At 33.7% G+C, this 16,484-nt stretch overlaps 1 protein-coding gene across 1 annotated transcript in view; it reads left to right on the forward strand.

The window, feature by feature from the left end:
• LOC144849794 (dynein axonemal heavy chain 5-like) overlaps positions 1 to 16,484 on the forward strand; it is a 52,273-nt gene that overhangs the window by 13,979 nt on the left and 21,810 nt on the right. Inside the window, exons 2-27 of the mRNA XM_078706851.1 lie at positions 1,786 to 1,920; positions 2,607 to 2,694; positions 4,030 to 4,181; positions 4,399 to 4,755; positions 4,972 to 5,148; positions 5,634 to 5,747; positions 5,989 to 6,096; positions 6,449 to 6,758; positions 7,363 to 7,499; positions 7,604 to 7,689; positions 8,242 to 8,770; positions 8,866 to 9,037; positions 9,454 to 9,599; positions 9,989 to 10,139; positions 10,372 to 10,635; positions 10,747 to 10,928; positions 11,090 to 11,534; positions 11,649 to 11,884; positions 12,024 to 12,242; positions 12,406 to 12,707; positions 14,435 to 14,675; positions 14,849 to 15,048; positions 15,157 to 15,310; positions 15,522 to 15,685; positions 15,870 to 16,077; positions 16,242 to 16,403. Of these exons, the coding sequence (XP_078562977.1) occupies positions 1,786 to 1,920; positions 2,607 to 2,694; positions 4,030 to 4,181; positions 4,399 to 4,755; positions 4,972 to 5,148; positions 5,634 to 5,747; positions 5,989 to 6,096; positions 6,449 to 6,758; positions 7,363 to 7,499; positions 7,604 to 7,689; positions 8,242 to 8,770; positions 8,866 to 9,037; positions 9,454 to 9,599; positions 9,989 to 10,139; positions 10,372 to 10,635; positions 10,747 to 10,928; positions 11,090 to 11,534; positions 11,649 to 11,884; positions 12,024 to 12,242; positions 12,406 to 12,707; positions 14,435 to 14,675; positions 14,849 to 15,048; positions 15,157 to 15,310; positions 15,522 to 15,685; positions 15,870 to 16,077; positions 16,242 to 16,403 (5,439 nt within the window). The remainder of the gene's footprint in view (positions 1 to 1,785; positions 1,921 to 2,606; positions 2,695 to 4,029; positions 4,182 to 4,398; positions 4,756 to 4,971; positions 5,149 to 5,633; positions 5,748 to 5,988; positions 6,097 to 6,448; positions 6,759 to 7,362; positions 7,500 to 7,603; positions 7,690 to 8,241; positions 8,771 to 8,865; positions 9,038 to 9,453; positions 9,600 to 9,988; positions 10,140 to 10,371; positions 10,636 to 10,746; positions 10,929 to 11,089; positions 11,535 to 11,648; positions 11,885 to 12,023; positions 12,243 to 12,405; positions 12,708 to 14,434; positions 14,676 to 14,848; positions 15,049 to 15,156; positions 15,311 to 15,521; positions 15,686 to 15,869; positions 16,078 to 16,241; positions 16,404 to 16,484) is intronic.

A 16,484-nucleotide genomic window follows, 5' to 3' on the forward strand; every position in this document is an offset into this window, starting at 1 on the left:
ATAAATAAGCAACTCTGGTTAAGCAAAAAATAGGTAATATTTTCATTAAAGTGATTGAGATACTTGTATCCAATAAACAGCTTATAGGTGAAAAGAAACAAAATAATAATTAGTATCAGAGAATATGTATAAAAAAATGGCCTCAATAAGTAGCAAACAAAAAATATTAATTTTTCTCCATGGTTTATTATCTCCATGGTTTATTATCTCCAACAAAGTATGTTAATTACATTGATAGCTTTGTGAATGTTCATGTAAATTCATTTCCATATTGTTTAAACATTTACCATAGCAACAAGATGATATTGTGTTTTCATAATAATATAGCTTTAGCTTTAGTTATTACCATAGCAACTATCATTAGATACAATGAGTTTACCAACCGTGGCGATTTCAGTTTTAACACAATAGAGTGTATTGATATATTGTATCTTTCTTGTATACCATTCACAGCAAAATATTTGACTTTGTTCTGTTTTTAGTACTTTCAACATGCTATTAGGGTGTAATTGTTGGCGGAGGCAGATACAGAGGACCAATCAGTGTTGCATTCTTCCACCGAGAGAATCACTGTCTTTCCGCTTGCTAGTATTTATCTTCCACTTTTTGGATTGTTATATAGTAGCGATATTCTTCAATGATTTTCTTCAAAAAATAACTTAAATGTGAATTTTAAACTTTATCTTACTTTTTAAAATTATACCACCCTTCTAAGCATCGAGGGTGGCTTTTTTAATTTTACATTGTAATAATTTATATTAATAATTTTAAGATCTAAATATTTAATAAATTAAATGTTTAATATTTCTTACCATTCTTGTTAAAATACAAATTTGTATTCTATGAGTAAAATAATTCTATCCTGCTGGTTTGCACAATATTAATATAATTATTATTCACTAGTAAATATATCCATCCCCCACCCCAGAACGATTTTCAAATAGTTTAAAACATTTCCAGTACAATTCCGATACCTTTGATATTATGGATGCATTTTTTTCTTATAAATGAGAAGCAAAATGATCATCTATTCTCATAGTTAATAAGTTAGATCTAATGTTCATCAACATTCGTTGCTATGTATTGTTGCTATGCACTTGCTTCTCTAAGTCAACATTCAACAAGCTTGTGTGTCTGGGACTTTGAGACTATTTACCGAGTCAACAATTTGAACAAAAGATTGTTTTCTACAATATATGTAGAGACTCAGATTACTATTTACCATGTCAACAGGTCTGATAAAAGAAACGTCTTAAGCCATTGCTTGACAACCCATCGCCTTAGTAAACTATGCATGATATTGTCTAGTTTCTTTCACGATTGATTATTGGATGATTTAAGTACCGACTTATTTTCACTTAAAAAACTAAGGTCAATTTAATATAAATAATATGTGAAGATGAATGAATGAAAATGTATCAAATGGTGTTAGATCGATGCATTCATATTTTGTAGTTCAATTTTAATAACTGTCATTTTAATAAATAAAAATATGTTACATTTTGATTTTGTAAATGACAATAATTCCACAAGCATTCCACAACTATGAAAAGTGTGCAAATGAGGTATAAACAATTAGCCATACTGTATAAAGTGTTGCAAACAAAATATAAAACAAAAGATGGTTAATACACAAATAAAAGTCAGAACAATTTTATCTTGTTGGATTCTCTCAAATCACAATATAAAGATGGTTTATTACGGTGAATGGCTATAAGGCCTCTTTGACTTGTAAATGAGACGAATGTTCAAATTTATCCATAAAGTTAATGTTTTTTCTTACAGCAAAAGTTAAAGGAAGAACGTGAAGCGAAGCGCGCCCTTCTAGATGAACGTCATGCATTCATCATGGATTCACTGGCTTCATGTCTTCGGTTGGAAAACAGTGAAGTGGAAGACACAATCTTAGAAGGAAACAATGTGAGTTGCTTTACAAAGAAGTTTTACAAAGTTTTCATTCTAAAACATAAACATTTATGCTGTCTTTGATAAAAATAAAGTGTCATCATGATTTATAAGAGCAATAGCATTGTTACGATACAATAGCATTGTTACGATACACTAATTTTATTGTTCTTATTGATCATCATTGGATTTTTAAGAATATTATTTTCATCAAAGAAAGTATAAATTGTTATCTTATAGTTCTAAATAAAAACTTCTATCGTCATTCGTTATCTTGCATATTAAGCTTTCTACTGTGGCTAATCTTGCCAACAGACCTGATTTCATTCAAAACAATTTTACAATTTCAATTGCTTTTGACAAACACCCAACAGTTAATTGAAAATTCAATTTCTTAACAAGTGAGATGAGAGGATAATGACTTAAGCTGTTTTGATTAAAGTACATTACGTAGTTTGATCGATTGAAAATTAGACTTATAGTGGAACTAATCAACAGGTATTTAAATTCAATCATTTATTGAAAGCCAGTAATTTCCTTTCTAAAAATAGCATTCATGCGGTATTCATTGATGTACTTTCTCAACTGTTTGTCTACATTTAAACTGTTTCCTTATTTTTTATTAACTTATCAAAATTCAATTATTTAGAAAAAATATAAATCATTTATAAATTAGAAATTTTTTTACTTTTTACTTGAAGATCGAGAAAATGAACACTTTCTTCAAAGAAGATGCCAGTCCTCACCTGATGTTTTTCTATCAAGAAATGGAACAGGTTTCTGAACAAGGTACAGTGCCATAGTATGGAATTTGATTATCAGCGAGTTTATGTTTTCTGGTTGTCTTTGTATCCATAATCATAATCACAAGTAATGTAAAACTAGGCTGTGTTAAATACAACACTCTAAATTTGAACACGCCTTTAATTTTTAGTGTGTTGTTGTGTAGGGGCCGAGGACAACCCCCCAAAAACGTCTGCCAAGTAGCCTTTTTCGCAATTAAAATGTCATAACACGGAATCTCTTCAATGTTATACAACACACTTCTCGTAGGCGTATTGAATATGCGTGTAATACAGTGTTGTATAAACGTGTCCCTAGAAACTGGTTAAATCAGCCATTTGTAAAAAATAAAGTACAAGTAAATACTGAAACAAGATCGCGTCAATCCATCGTGGATGTGACCTTTATGTTACAATGCATGTACTAAAATGAATATAATTTGACCATCACATACTGTAGCAATACGAGTCGAGTCCTTTGTGTTTAGCAACAGTACGTATATACATAACAAAAAAAAATTGAAATTGGGGAGACCAGGGCCAACCTAAGTGAAGCACTGTAGCTGAGCTGGTTGACCCAACCCCAAAGTCAGTTTGCACACAAAAGACATAAAGACAAAATACAGTTAAAGCGAATCAAAATTAACCCAGGCCTGTCTAATCTAATGCGAATCCTGACATGCAATATAAATATGGCCTTAGGAATTGTTGAAAGCGTTTAAAGTACTGTTAGCATTGATTTTAAAGAACGTAGTTCCTTTAACTGCGGAATTTCACAGCTGATACATTTTCTATGCAATGTAGATGTGAAAGGATGTGTTAGTGTGATCATAAACGTAGTTGTGAAATCATTATTATCTACAGTATGTCAATTACAATTAACTAATTTCTGCAGGTGTTATTTAATGTCATACAGATCTATTTCTGTTTAGTTAACAGTACAGTATGTGTATCAGTTGCAAAAAAAATAGTTTTGAAGTATGATATGTAACTTTAACATTATTTTCGAATGACATCACAAATTTGTTAACAAGTATTCATGTTTAATGGCGTGTTTGGCATATATTGAATGTTGTATTTTTGAATTAAAATACATTCATAACAGCGTTGGAAAACAAGGTTATGCTAATACAATGCTTTGAATAGCCTTATCACATGACAATTTATCGGAATAAATCTATTGACAGAATGCTCCGTATTTAAATTTGTTATAATTAAAATAAAAGTTAAAATCTAAATCCAGGAATGTTCCAATTAAGGATGCTGCAGGTGCTCCATATTGCAGTTGTACAGTATGTCCAGAAAACAATAATAAAAATAAACTTTTGTTTTTCCATTTTAGCTGACCAATTGCGACTGACAGGAGGGAAGCCACGAGCTGCGAAGTCCAGACTTATTCTGACCGATGGCAAGGATATTTCTGCCTGTGGAATATGTATATTCTTTCTAAAGTCATCAGTCAGTAAAGCTATTACAGTCGAAAATATACATAAGGTATTAAATATATTTATAGACATTTTTTGTTATGTAAATATATTTTGCATGTATTCGTTTTATTAATTTTATCCATCCTGTAATTGACGAGTTACATGCTGTTAAATGCACATGAAATAAAAAAATAGAGTTATGTCGCACTAATGATAATAACATAATAAAAATGAGAATGATTAGAAGTTTAAAATAATGTTGATCTAAACCATTTTTATTTCAGGAAATAAATTTCACTTCATTGGACACAAATGGTGGCAACCTTTTATTAGCTGTTAACAACTTACTGTCAACAATCTTTATTCCATTTCTTCGGAAAAACACAAACTGTTGGGGGCAGCTCAACTCGCAGGCTAACCAAGCAACACGCACTGACTTCCTGAACAGCCTTGATTCATTTGTCACAATTATCGGAGGTGCTCAAGAATCACTCGGTCAAAAAGTTGAGTTGACACCGTGTAAGACACATGACCTCTCAAAGCTGGTTAAACCATCAGATTATATTGTGGTTGCGAATAGTACACAAGAGTTGGAACAAATTGAACAGTGTATTACTGTATGGATACGACAAATTGAACAGGTAGTTACATTCTAAATACCATTTTTGTTTTATAGGTCTTCTTCCAATTAAGGACCTGTCAAATGTTATGAATACGGCCCAATTGTATATAAAGTGGTCCTTAATTAAAATAATAATTAATTTTAGACCAACACTACGAAGACCACAAAGTTCAAAGGGTAATTAATTGTAAGAGATTTAACGAGAGACACATCTGAATCTTCCATTCAATTCCAGGTTTTAACAGAGAGCGAACAGATTCGCAAAGAAGCAGACAACATTGGTCCTCGTGCAGAACTGGACCACTGGAAGAAGAGAATGTCAAAGTTCAACTATCTATTGGATCAGATCAAGCACCCACATGTCAAAGCTGTGCTTGGGGTATTGCAGGCTGCAAAATCCCGTCTACTAAAGGTAGGTTTATCGTGATTTTCAAGATTTGTTTAGAAGTGTATGATAATATCAAAATTTCACTTTTCATTCACGTTGTCACAAAGCCGCAACTACGGCTTTTTCGGACATGTAAATTATTTGAACCACCTCTGAATGACGGGAAATAGCCACAACTGTTACAACTTTTATACTTCTCTACCAGCTCCTGACCATCCTTCTCTGCAACACAATACTCTGCCCCACTGGCTTCACACAATAGCTACCTAAAACAAAAGAAAGATTCAAATAGTGAAAACAAAGTGAAAATAGACTAGCACAATATATATATACAACTTTCATCACTAGTGACACACATAAGCATGATAGGGCATACCTGTGTTCCTAAAAATGTGAATTTTTAAATGTCTAGCATAAACATATATGTTAATGTTGGTTTTGAGCCTCAAAATATAGCTTACATTATACAATTATTACATTTACTTTCCATATCCAATACTATTTTATAGACTTGGATGGAACTTGACAGAAGAATAACCGATGCAGCAAATGAAGCTAAGGACAATGTCAAGTTCCTCTACACTCTGGAAAAGTTTTGTGATCCTCTGTACAATAGTGACCCGGTTAGTAATTATTTTTTTCTCTTCTATCGGAGTAGAAACATCCCTGGCACTACAGTAGGTCAAACCTAGACCTTGGGTTTGGAAGACAAGTACAGTAACTACCAAGCTTGCTGCTACACTACTGTACTATAGTTGATCTGTCTACTTAGTAATTTACTTGTAACTGAGTGAATGTCTTACATCTATAAGACAACTATACACTTATTTATGCAAATTAACAAAAGATTTCTTGTTTTTGTAGGTTGGCATGGTTGACACTATTCCAGGTTTAATCAATGCTATTCGCATGATACACAGTATCTCACGTTACTACAACACGTCAGAAAGAATGACTTCCCTTTTTGTCAAAGTAAGTTTAGTTGGCTAAAATAAAGTTAAATAAATCTTTAATTATGAATACATGTAACACTTTCATTTGTAATAATATTATACAGTTCTTTTTATCTGTGAACGAAACGAAATATGAGAGTAATGTCATATGTGGGAGATGTTATACAACCCGCTATAATGCCTTGAACTGTTCCTTTTTCTATTCAAGGGATGTCCATATTCTGGGAGTAATGGAATTTGTATTGTCTATACATAGATATCTCATTCATAAACAACCAACACCACAGATTCTTTGTATAGTCTGTAAACTTTTAACTCAAAATGCAAATTTATATTCAAATCAGCCAATCAAGTTCTTGTTTACCTTTTAGGTAACCAATCAGATGATAACAGCTTGCAAGGCATACATAACATGTAATGGCAGCTACACAATCTGGGAACAACCTCGTGATGAGGTCATCACAAAATTGCAAGCTTCAATACGTCTAAACCGCGAGTATCAAGCTTGCTTCCAGAAGACAAAACAAAAACTTGAAACAATGCCAAATGAACGACAGTTTGAATTTTCAGAGATGTACATATTTGGAAAGTTTGATACATTCGAACGTCGTCTGACTAAGATCATTGATATGTTTGATACCATTGAGATGTACTCGCACCTAGCAGAGTCTCGTATTGAAGGTAATTTTATAAGGTTACACAGTGCTACATCAACGTTCAGGCTAAATTATTTATTATTTATTATATGGCTCGAGAAGTGTCACATAAAAATATAAACACCATAAAAAAATAAACAATCACATAATGAAATATGATAAAAATGGGTAAAATATAGACAGTACGACACCAAAAGGAAAAAATACAAATGTAACAGAGTATTAAAAAAAGAGTAACACAGGTAAGTAGTAAAATATCATAAAATAGATAGGAAACAGTGTCATAAAAATTACGAAGTTTACATTAAAAATCCTCCTGGCAGATAGGAAAGAAGAAAGGTAGAAAGGGTTATGCAATCTATTAGTTTGCCCGCTAAGTTGCCATAATGGACCAATTATCGCTAACCTAACCTGTAAGGGCCCATAGACTACATTGTAACATATCATATGTCTTCAAACCAAACCACATTGTAATATAAAATGCAGTGTACTATGCAATATAATTACTGATTGGTTTTTAGACATGCACAGATGATCATCTGTCATTGTGCCAATCAACGTTTATCCGTGAATTAAGAAAATATATGCAATAGAAAAATTCCTCACATGTACTCTCACTTTTTTAAAAGGAATGGAACTGAAGGCTGCACGTTTTAGTGCCATCTTCACGTCAATGAAGAAGAAACCATACGACCCACTTGATCAGAGAAAAGCAGACTATGATCAAGATTATACAGAATTTAAACGACAAGTTGGTGAACTCCAGGTAACATCATTGTTCTGAACCTTGAATGTTTCTAGTTCAGTGAAGCTTACATTAGCCAATTTATGTTGTTAAAATATTTCTTATTTCAAAAACTTTAACTTCAGGCTCAGATCAAAAACTTCATGGATGAGATGTTTGATAAAATTCATAACATTCAACGAGCATTGCAGTTGATCAGCAAGTTTGAAAGGTAAACCCATTGTCTGCTTGTAGTGTACAGTTTTTAAACTAAAAAACTCTGTTACAAAGTCTTCAAACCAGCCCCAATTCAACCCAGCCTTTTAACTTCAGCTACTCTACAAAACTCTTAAGGCCATCTCAGACAGCGTCATAAGGCCCGATGAAATGTCTTTACTCGTCGGTGCTGACTGATTTGAATCCCGACGAGACGAGTAGTCTTGAGATAGTGTCTGGCATAGTCTTTAGGTCATCTGGAGAACTTTAAACATGTTTAACTTTTTCCCGACGAGACGACTCGTCGACTCGTCGTCAGGCATCGTGGTATGACACTGTCTGCGTTGGCCTTTAGCTGTGGTCATTAAGTTGCTGTAACTATAGCTTGCTTGAAAAACTGTAGCTTTAAAAATGAGAAGAAAAAAAAAAGTGTTCTATTGTGAACCATATCAAAATAACTGCCCTACGCTCTTGTTTATACTGTACGGCTAAATATTGAATTTAATATGAAATCCGAGATTAGATTAACATCCATAATATTAAATGTTATTTTGAATAATTTTTACAGACTGGGCTTAGTAAATTTAGCCGTACAAGAAAAGTATGCGTTGATACTGCAAAGATTTGGTCGTGAGATTGAAAATACTGCTAAGAATTACCAACGCAATAAGAATGATCCTCCAGTGGCGAGAGATCTTCCACCAATTGCGGGCAAGATCATGTGGGCAAGGCAGATGTTCCGTCGTATACAAGAACCTATGGAAGTATTCCAGCAACAACCTCAACTTCTTCAGGGATCTGATGCTAAAAAGATCATCAGAAATTTCAACAAATTGGCAAAAGTACTGATGGAGTTTGAAGTTTTGTATCATCGGGCGTGGTTGCGGCAAGTTGAAGCTGTCAAATCAGGGCTAAACGCATCTCTCCTAGTGAGACATCCTGAAAACAATGAATTGTATGCAAATTTTGACCCACAGATACTCACTTTAATACGCGAGACAGAGTGCATGACAAGGTTAGGACTTGACATTCCAATCGCAGCCAAAGCAATGCGGCAAAAGCAAGGCTATTTCAAAGACTTGCATGGGAAAATAGAGGTAAGCAACACAATTGTATTTTGTTTCTGTAATTTTGAAATACGTCAATGGATATAACATCATGTGACTGTTACTTTTTAATTTACTTTATTTAGATGCTGTTACTTGAGAACAAACGTGTCCGTGGTAAGATCCACCAAGTGTTTGAATCACTCATGATGCCGCACATCAACAAACTGGATGCTGTGATTGAGCCTGGCTTGAGTATGCTCACATGGACCAGCTTGAATATTGAAAGCTATGTCACAGATGTTTATACAGCTTTAGGTAGGTTGCATGACTAAGTCATACCAGTTAACTTAGTTAACTAACATAGTTAGCAGGCTTGGTTAGTTAATCAGGTTGTTTTTATTAGGTGAGTATTATAACATTTAAAACTAAAACAATAACAGTTATTTTAGTGATACAATACTAATATAGTAGTCTTCCGTAAAACATTTTGACTGATTATTTTGACAGAATTGATAAGTTAATCTATTAAGCTAATCTATTACTACGAGCAGCCATGTCAATGATGTTTATGTTTATTAACAGTTTATGTATGAATTAAGTGATTTGTGATATAGATTAACTATGTTAGCTCACCTGGTAAGTTGACCTTGTAATCTAACCTGGTAAGTTGACCTTGTAATCTAACCTGGTTATTTGATGATTAATATTCTTCTACCTTTCTCTTTCTGCAGGCAATTTGGACCTATTGATGGATCGAGCAAATGACTTGGTTCAATTCCGAATTAATTCTGTGTTATACGAGATGAGCACAACACACCTGTGTGAACTTCCAGAAGATGATCCATGGACCATAGCTGAATTCCATGCAAGAACACAGGTACGGTAATTTATATACATATATTTATTATACAATTATGTCATGATTATGGTTTATTCATGATATGCTGAATGGTTAACCTTTCATTCATTCAACCAACTATTTCATGCCATGATTACCTGAATAATAGTCTACAGTGTTCTCCTTGAAGAGGAAGATAAAACTTAAAAATGAATTAAGCACCCCTTTTCATAAATGGTATAGCTCATGATCCAACACCAATGCTGTTTTTTTAAATGGGGGAACAAACAAATCTCATTAATAAAACACAAATCTGAATGCACATGTTGTAAACATAAATATTTTATTATTAACTTATCCAATGGCCAATTTGAAAAAAAAATGTCTTTACACAATTTTTAATTTTCTTTTATTCAATTCTATTCTAGGAATTATGCAACAAAGGAGCAATTTCACTTCAGATCAAGAGTATGCAGGTTGAAGAAGCTGCAAATGAATTGATTGATATGTTATTGACAGCTGACAAAGATGATGAGGAGGAAGAAGAGAATGGAGAAGAAAGCAAAAATGGAGAAGAAGGTAAACACGAAAATGGAACAATATATTGTGTTGTAGCGTCGTATTCCTTTCACAATTCATTGTATGCGAATCAAACCTGGAAGAGATTTAAATGTCCTAATCCGACAAAAGAATTACCTTTGTATTCCATGTAATCTTTTGTTTGTCATTATGCATTATGTCTAGTGAACTGACTTTACGTCTACATATAATTCATTTAGCAACACTATTAATAATTGACTAAATTTATTAGGTGAGAAGAAGCGTGCAAGTCCAACTCCATCTAGGACCAGCCTTAATCGTAGCCAGGGTAGTGTGAAATCTCGTGCACAATCTGCTGCAGCCATGACAGTTGCAAAACGAAAACGTGAAATGCAAGAAAATCTGGAGCAAGCTGCACAAGAGCTTCTTGCTCATTTCAATCACCGTAACTTAGACGCCCTGCTAAAAGTGACTCGGCAGACATTGGATACAATGCGCAAAAGAGTCACTTCAAGCACTGTACTTAGCTACATGGGTATGTAGAAGATAAGCCTTAATATCTTTGTATTTTTTCATCTATAATATCATACTATTATAGTATTTTTATTTTGAAAACAAATAAAAAGGAGTATATGTTCTTTTAAAGATTTGACACAGAAAGAAAAGAAAGACAGCCCTTTCTTCCGATGCAATGTGACTCTATCCATTCCTAACATCACAATGCAACCAGCATTGGATGAAGTACAGCAGGCCATCAACAAGGCAGCTCAGATGGTATTGGCAGTTTCCAAGGGCATATCACAATGGACTAAGGAGAGAAAGCCAAAGGTTAGTATCATCAAACCAAATGACTCTTTATTGTAAAGCGAATATCAAACAATAATTGTATTACCTTAAATTAATACGCATTGAAATATGTCAGCTGATTAGGCAGTATTTGTACTAGCCATAATTTGAATATATTACATTTTAACATCATTTTATTTCAGGTTAAACGTGAAGCCGAGGCCCGTGCTGAAGCTGCTCATGAAACTAATCGTCGTAACAGTCTCACCAGCATTGCACCTTCAGAAAGCTCCCGCAGTGATTTAGTTTCAAAGCGAGGCAAGGGTGAGGATTCATCCAACATACCACCTGTTCAAACAAAGAACTACTTCAAAAGTGTTAGTGAGAACAAAGATGTTGCAAAGCTGGTTGCCCCTCTCTCCACATGCATCAATTCTACCAAGAAAGAGGTGACAACAGCTCTGGAGAACTTTGATGTATACCATGGCATCTGGCAGAAGGATCGCGAAGCCACCATTCAAGAGTTTATGGCACAAGATCCTAAATTGAATGACTTCCAAAGTATGATCCTGTACTACAAGGAACTGGAATCCAGTATACAAAATGAACCAGAGTACTACAATGTTGGAGCTCTAGCACTCTTTACTGGTGAGTTCTGTTGTTAGTTTGGGCTCTTTGATTTAATCTTTTATTATTGCTTATTATTTTCTTCCAACAAAATCTTAATCCATGTTGAATGTATCAATGTTCTTTTTTGTACAGAAAACCTCAAATATGCACTGGTTACAGAGACCAGAGCTTGGCAAGTTGTTTTCGGAAAAGCTTGCAATGAGCGCTACAGAACCACGATGGAAAACATTTTTGTATTTATTGATGACACATCCAAGAAACTTGGACGACCAATCAAAGATTTGGATGATATTCGCATTGCTATGGGTGCCTTGAAGGAGATTCGAGAAAATGAGATTCGAATTGATATGGAAATTGGTCCTATTGAGGTAATTCAAATGTTCTATGTCTATGGTTTACATGGACTGTTCTTTTTGTTTTTTTGTAGAGGAATGTTCAAAGTTATCTAAATATAGACAGTCATTTATACAATGAAACATTTTTAATTTTCTTTTGTGTTTACTTTAGGAATCGTATGCCATGCTCAGCAAATATGAACTACTAGTTGCAAAAGATGATGCTGAGAAGGTCGATACACTTCGCTACACATGGGCAAAGCTGGTTGCTCAGTCAACGGAAATGTCTCACTTCCTACTCAAGATTCAGCCAGACTTCCGAGGTGGTCTTCTGACAAATGTTCAAGACTTCATTGTCGATTGTGCAACATTTTATGGCGACTACAGAACAGTATGTTAAACAATTCCACAGTTATATTTCAATTGTAATATAGTATGTTTTAGACTGCAAATATTTAGTAGATAAACCACATTAAACAGGACATGGTTTTTTTCTTATAATTTGCCAATTGTTTGGATTATGTATTAATTGTTACTATTATTGTCTGTGATAGGCTGGACCAATGGTAGCTGGCGTTCCTCCAAAGGAAGCCAGTGATCGTCTGATCATCTATCAGAACCGGTTTGACAACCTCCATCGGAAGTTTATCACCTACACCGGTGGTGAAGAGCTTTTTGGTCTGCCAGTCACTGAGTATCCTGAGCTCCTCCAGATAAAGAAGGAACTAAACCTGTTGCAGAAGTTGTACAGTCTTTACAATGATGTCATTGACCGGGTCAATGGCTACTATGACATCCTCTGGACTGATGTGGACATTGAGAAGATAAACACTGAGTTGATTGAGTTTCAGAACAGGTAGAATTCATACTTCAATTCATTTGAAATTTGTAATTGATTAACATTTTCTAATTTGTTGTGGCGGAATCCTTTTAACATAACAATTATTCTGTAAAGACTTTATGATACACATTTCATTTTTAACTGGTGTATGTAAAGTATGTATATAACACATCACAAGCACAGCATTAATTGTTACATAACTAATTTACTCATTTTGCTTTACAGGTTACATCCTAATTATTAAAGTACCACAAAAGTTCTTACATATTTGCTTTTATCGTTAACTAACTTTTCTTGAAACTTGAGAATCTCTAATATGTATAATATTACAGCTGGAATATATTAATAAAGTTAAAGAAATTGGTAAAGAAGAAACCTTCCTTTGGACACCCCTATTTAAGGGTTATTTTACTCCTGTTATGGCGTGGTTGCGGTTCGGCGGCGACAAATAAAATTGAACGTCAATGTTTCTTTTTCACACGGCTATGCGCATATCGATTGGAAAGAAACAATGATGTTTGATTCGCCAGACCGGAACAGGCGTGAAAGACCCAAGGGAAGACGTACAGTACCTGTGAAGAAAAGGAGAAATATATATGTTTTAACGCTCCAACAAACTCCTATTCAGAGGTCACCTCTAATTATGGTTTTTAATGGAATTATGACTAGTATGTGGAGTTATGCTCATGCTTATTGGTTTTTATCGACATGCAATGATGACTGTTGCTTCATTATCACTTTCATTGGCGCCACACAATAAATCCATATTAACATTATAACTTATCTAACCCTTTTTTTTATTACTGTGCATATTTATGTTACCTTTTATGCTTTGTTTTTTTTTGAGCAACTTCTTTTTCAGTTTTATGTTGTATAAAGTGATGTTTGTTACTCAATATGCAATGTTCGAAGATGCTTCATGACATTCTTAAAAAGGATTTTCTTTCTCAGAATATTTGCTTTTCTTCTGATTTGATGTGATTGTTGTGTTCCGAATATATATATAAGGCTTTATTAACATTGTTTGAATTTGTTTACATTGGTATGAAGTGAAGACAATAATAATTTGATGTGTTTTGTCTTTGTACCAATGTATTGTGTGTAAATTAAATTTATCTATAAAAATTATTCAAATCCAATAATAGTTCTTTTTTGAACTATTTAATGGTTAACGGTTGTACAGGAGAATTTGCTTTAATCAGCATTGTAACCAACAAACATTTGCTTTTAAGCTCACCATAAAGTTAAATACTGTACTAAATAGCTATTAATAATATATAAATATTATTTTAAAACATGCTTCAATTCAATTTTCAATTTTTAAATAATTTCATACAATTAAAATCATGTTTTACTAATATTTCTACCAAATAATATACCATCACTTGCAATTAATCACTGCACACAAAGCACTGTTTATTTCATCAAATGTATATTTTATGTTCTGTTTTTGCTGATCGTAATTTTATTATTTAACAAAATTATATTAAAATTATCTTAAAAAGTTATAGATTATAAATGGTTCACAATATTTTAGATTAAATGATGAATTAAAACCTCATGCAATAAACAATATTATTGTTATTGCTTGCAATGGTATATTTGAAAAATTACCTTACAAAACGTACAATGATATTTTCTTTAAATTGAGATAAAAAGAGTTATTAAAAGTTATGTTTTGTGGAATATAATATAAGCTACACAAAACAAATAAAATTATAAAATGCGATTCCTTTTACAAGATGTCGTAAGCTTCCGCGAGCATTGAAAGAATGGCAAGCATTCAATGAGCTTAGGCAAACCATTGATGACTTCAATGAGACGTGTCCACTCCTGGAGCTGATGACCAATAAGGCTATGAAGGCTCGACACTGGCAGCGAATGGCTGAGCTCACAGGACACTTGTTTGACGTGGAGAACGAGTCATTCTGTTTGCGCAATATCATGGAGGCGCCACTTCTGAAATGCAAGGAAGATATTGAGGTAAAACAAATATTTCGTTTTTTGTTTGAAAGTCAATTACATTACTTAATTAATTAATATTAAATTGAGTAATAATTTAATAAATACTGGTCACTGCCATGGTTTTTGGGGTAAAATAATTATGTGATTTGAAATTTGAATGACAATGATGCATGAATTTGCATATTTTATAGGATATTTGCATATCAGCTGTGAAAGAGAAGGACATTGAGGCCAAACTGAAAACAGTGATAGCTGAATGGGGAGCTCATCAGTTAATGTTTGGCAACTTTAAGAACAGAGGAGAGCTCTTGCTAAGAGGTGATCACACTGGTGAGGTCATTGGTTTGATGGAAGACAGTCTTATGGTTCTTGGATCTTTGCTCAGTAACAGGTGAGTGGTGAAGTCTTATTTTTATTTTCAATATCTAAATTACGTCCAATGCAACACTTTTCAAGCTATTTTTTTTTTATTTTTTTCAAATGTTTAAATCTTTCACAGGTACAATGCGCCTTTCAAGAAGCAAATCCAACAGTGGGTACACAACCTCTCCAACACCTCTGAAATCATTGAGCAGTGGATGCAAGTACAGAATCTCTGGGTTTATCTTGAGGCTGTTTTTGTTGGTGGAGACATTGCAAAACAACTTCCAAAGGTTGGTACATTTTTTATAGAATGTTCATTTATCTCTTGAATGTCTGAGGTCACCTTGGTGTTTATTTCGTAAATGACATCTTTTTTCACACCAAACAATTCTGCTTAATGCTTTTTTATAATTAAATATATTTTTTCCTCTTCTATCATTTTGCTCTATTTTTATGTAAACAACAAAATAGTAATCAAATAATTTATTTATGTTACTTCAGGAAGCCAAACGTTTCTCTAACATTGATAAATCCTGGGTGAAGATCATGGTTAGAGCTCATGAGAACAACAATGTTATCCAGTGCTGTGTAGGTGATGAAACCATGGGACAGTTACTACCTCATCTCTTGGAGCAGCTTGAGCTCTGCCAGAAATCTCTTACTGGGTAAATACTTAATATGCTTTTTGTACTATAATAACCTACAGTAGCTATATAGACAGACTTGAAAGGAATATGATGAGGAATCTGGACTATTCTATTTTTTTAAAAGGGTGTTCATTCTGTGGCATATTATCTTACAGACTTCACCATTGTTTATTTTTCATCTTACCATTTTTGTCTCTTGCAGGTACCTTGAGAAGAAACGTCTTCTCTTCCCAAGATTCTTTTTTGTGTCTGACCCAGCATTGCTTGAGATTCTTGGACAAGCCAGTGATTCTCACACAATTCAGGCTCATCTGTTGAGCGTTTTTGACAACACAAAGCGTGTGAAGTTTCATGAAAAAGATTATGACCGCATTCTAGCAATAGAGTCATCTGAAGGAGAAATGATAGATGTAAGTAGGAATCTGTACATAATTCTTAAAATAATTCTGTTCTTATCACCCAACACATACATACATATGCTGAGCTGTTTGACTGACTGGCAGCAGACTTTTCCTCCTTTCCGCAGCTATTGCTTGTACCTGCTGAAGTCTTCACCTCATTTTTGTTCTTTCAGCTTGAGAAAAATGTAAGAGCAGAAGGAAATGTAGAGGTGTGGTTGATGTCCCTCATGATGATGGCCCAGAAATCTTTGCATGGTGTCATAAAAATGGCTGCTATGGCAATTCAAGATCCAAGCTTTCAATTGGTGGAATTTCTAAACACCTATCCAGCTCAGGTACTGTATATATCCAGGATAATTTTCATGGCATAAATTTTACCATTTCTGCTTCAAGTCTATGAACTTATAATAAGTAGG

This window comes from Antedon bifida, chromosome 8, assembly GCF_963402885.1.
Source record: "Antedon bifida chromosome 8, ecAntBifi1.1, whole genome shotgun sequence".
Taxonomy (NCBI): domain Eukaryota; kingdom Metazoa; phylum Echinodermata; class Crinoidea; order Comatulida; family Antedonidae; genus Antedon; species Antedon bifida.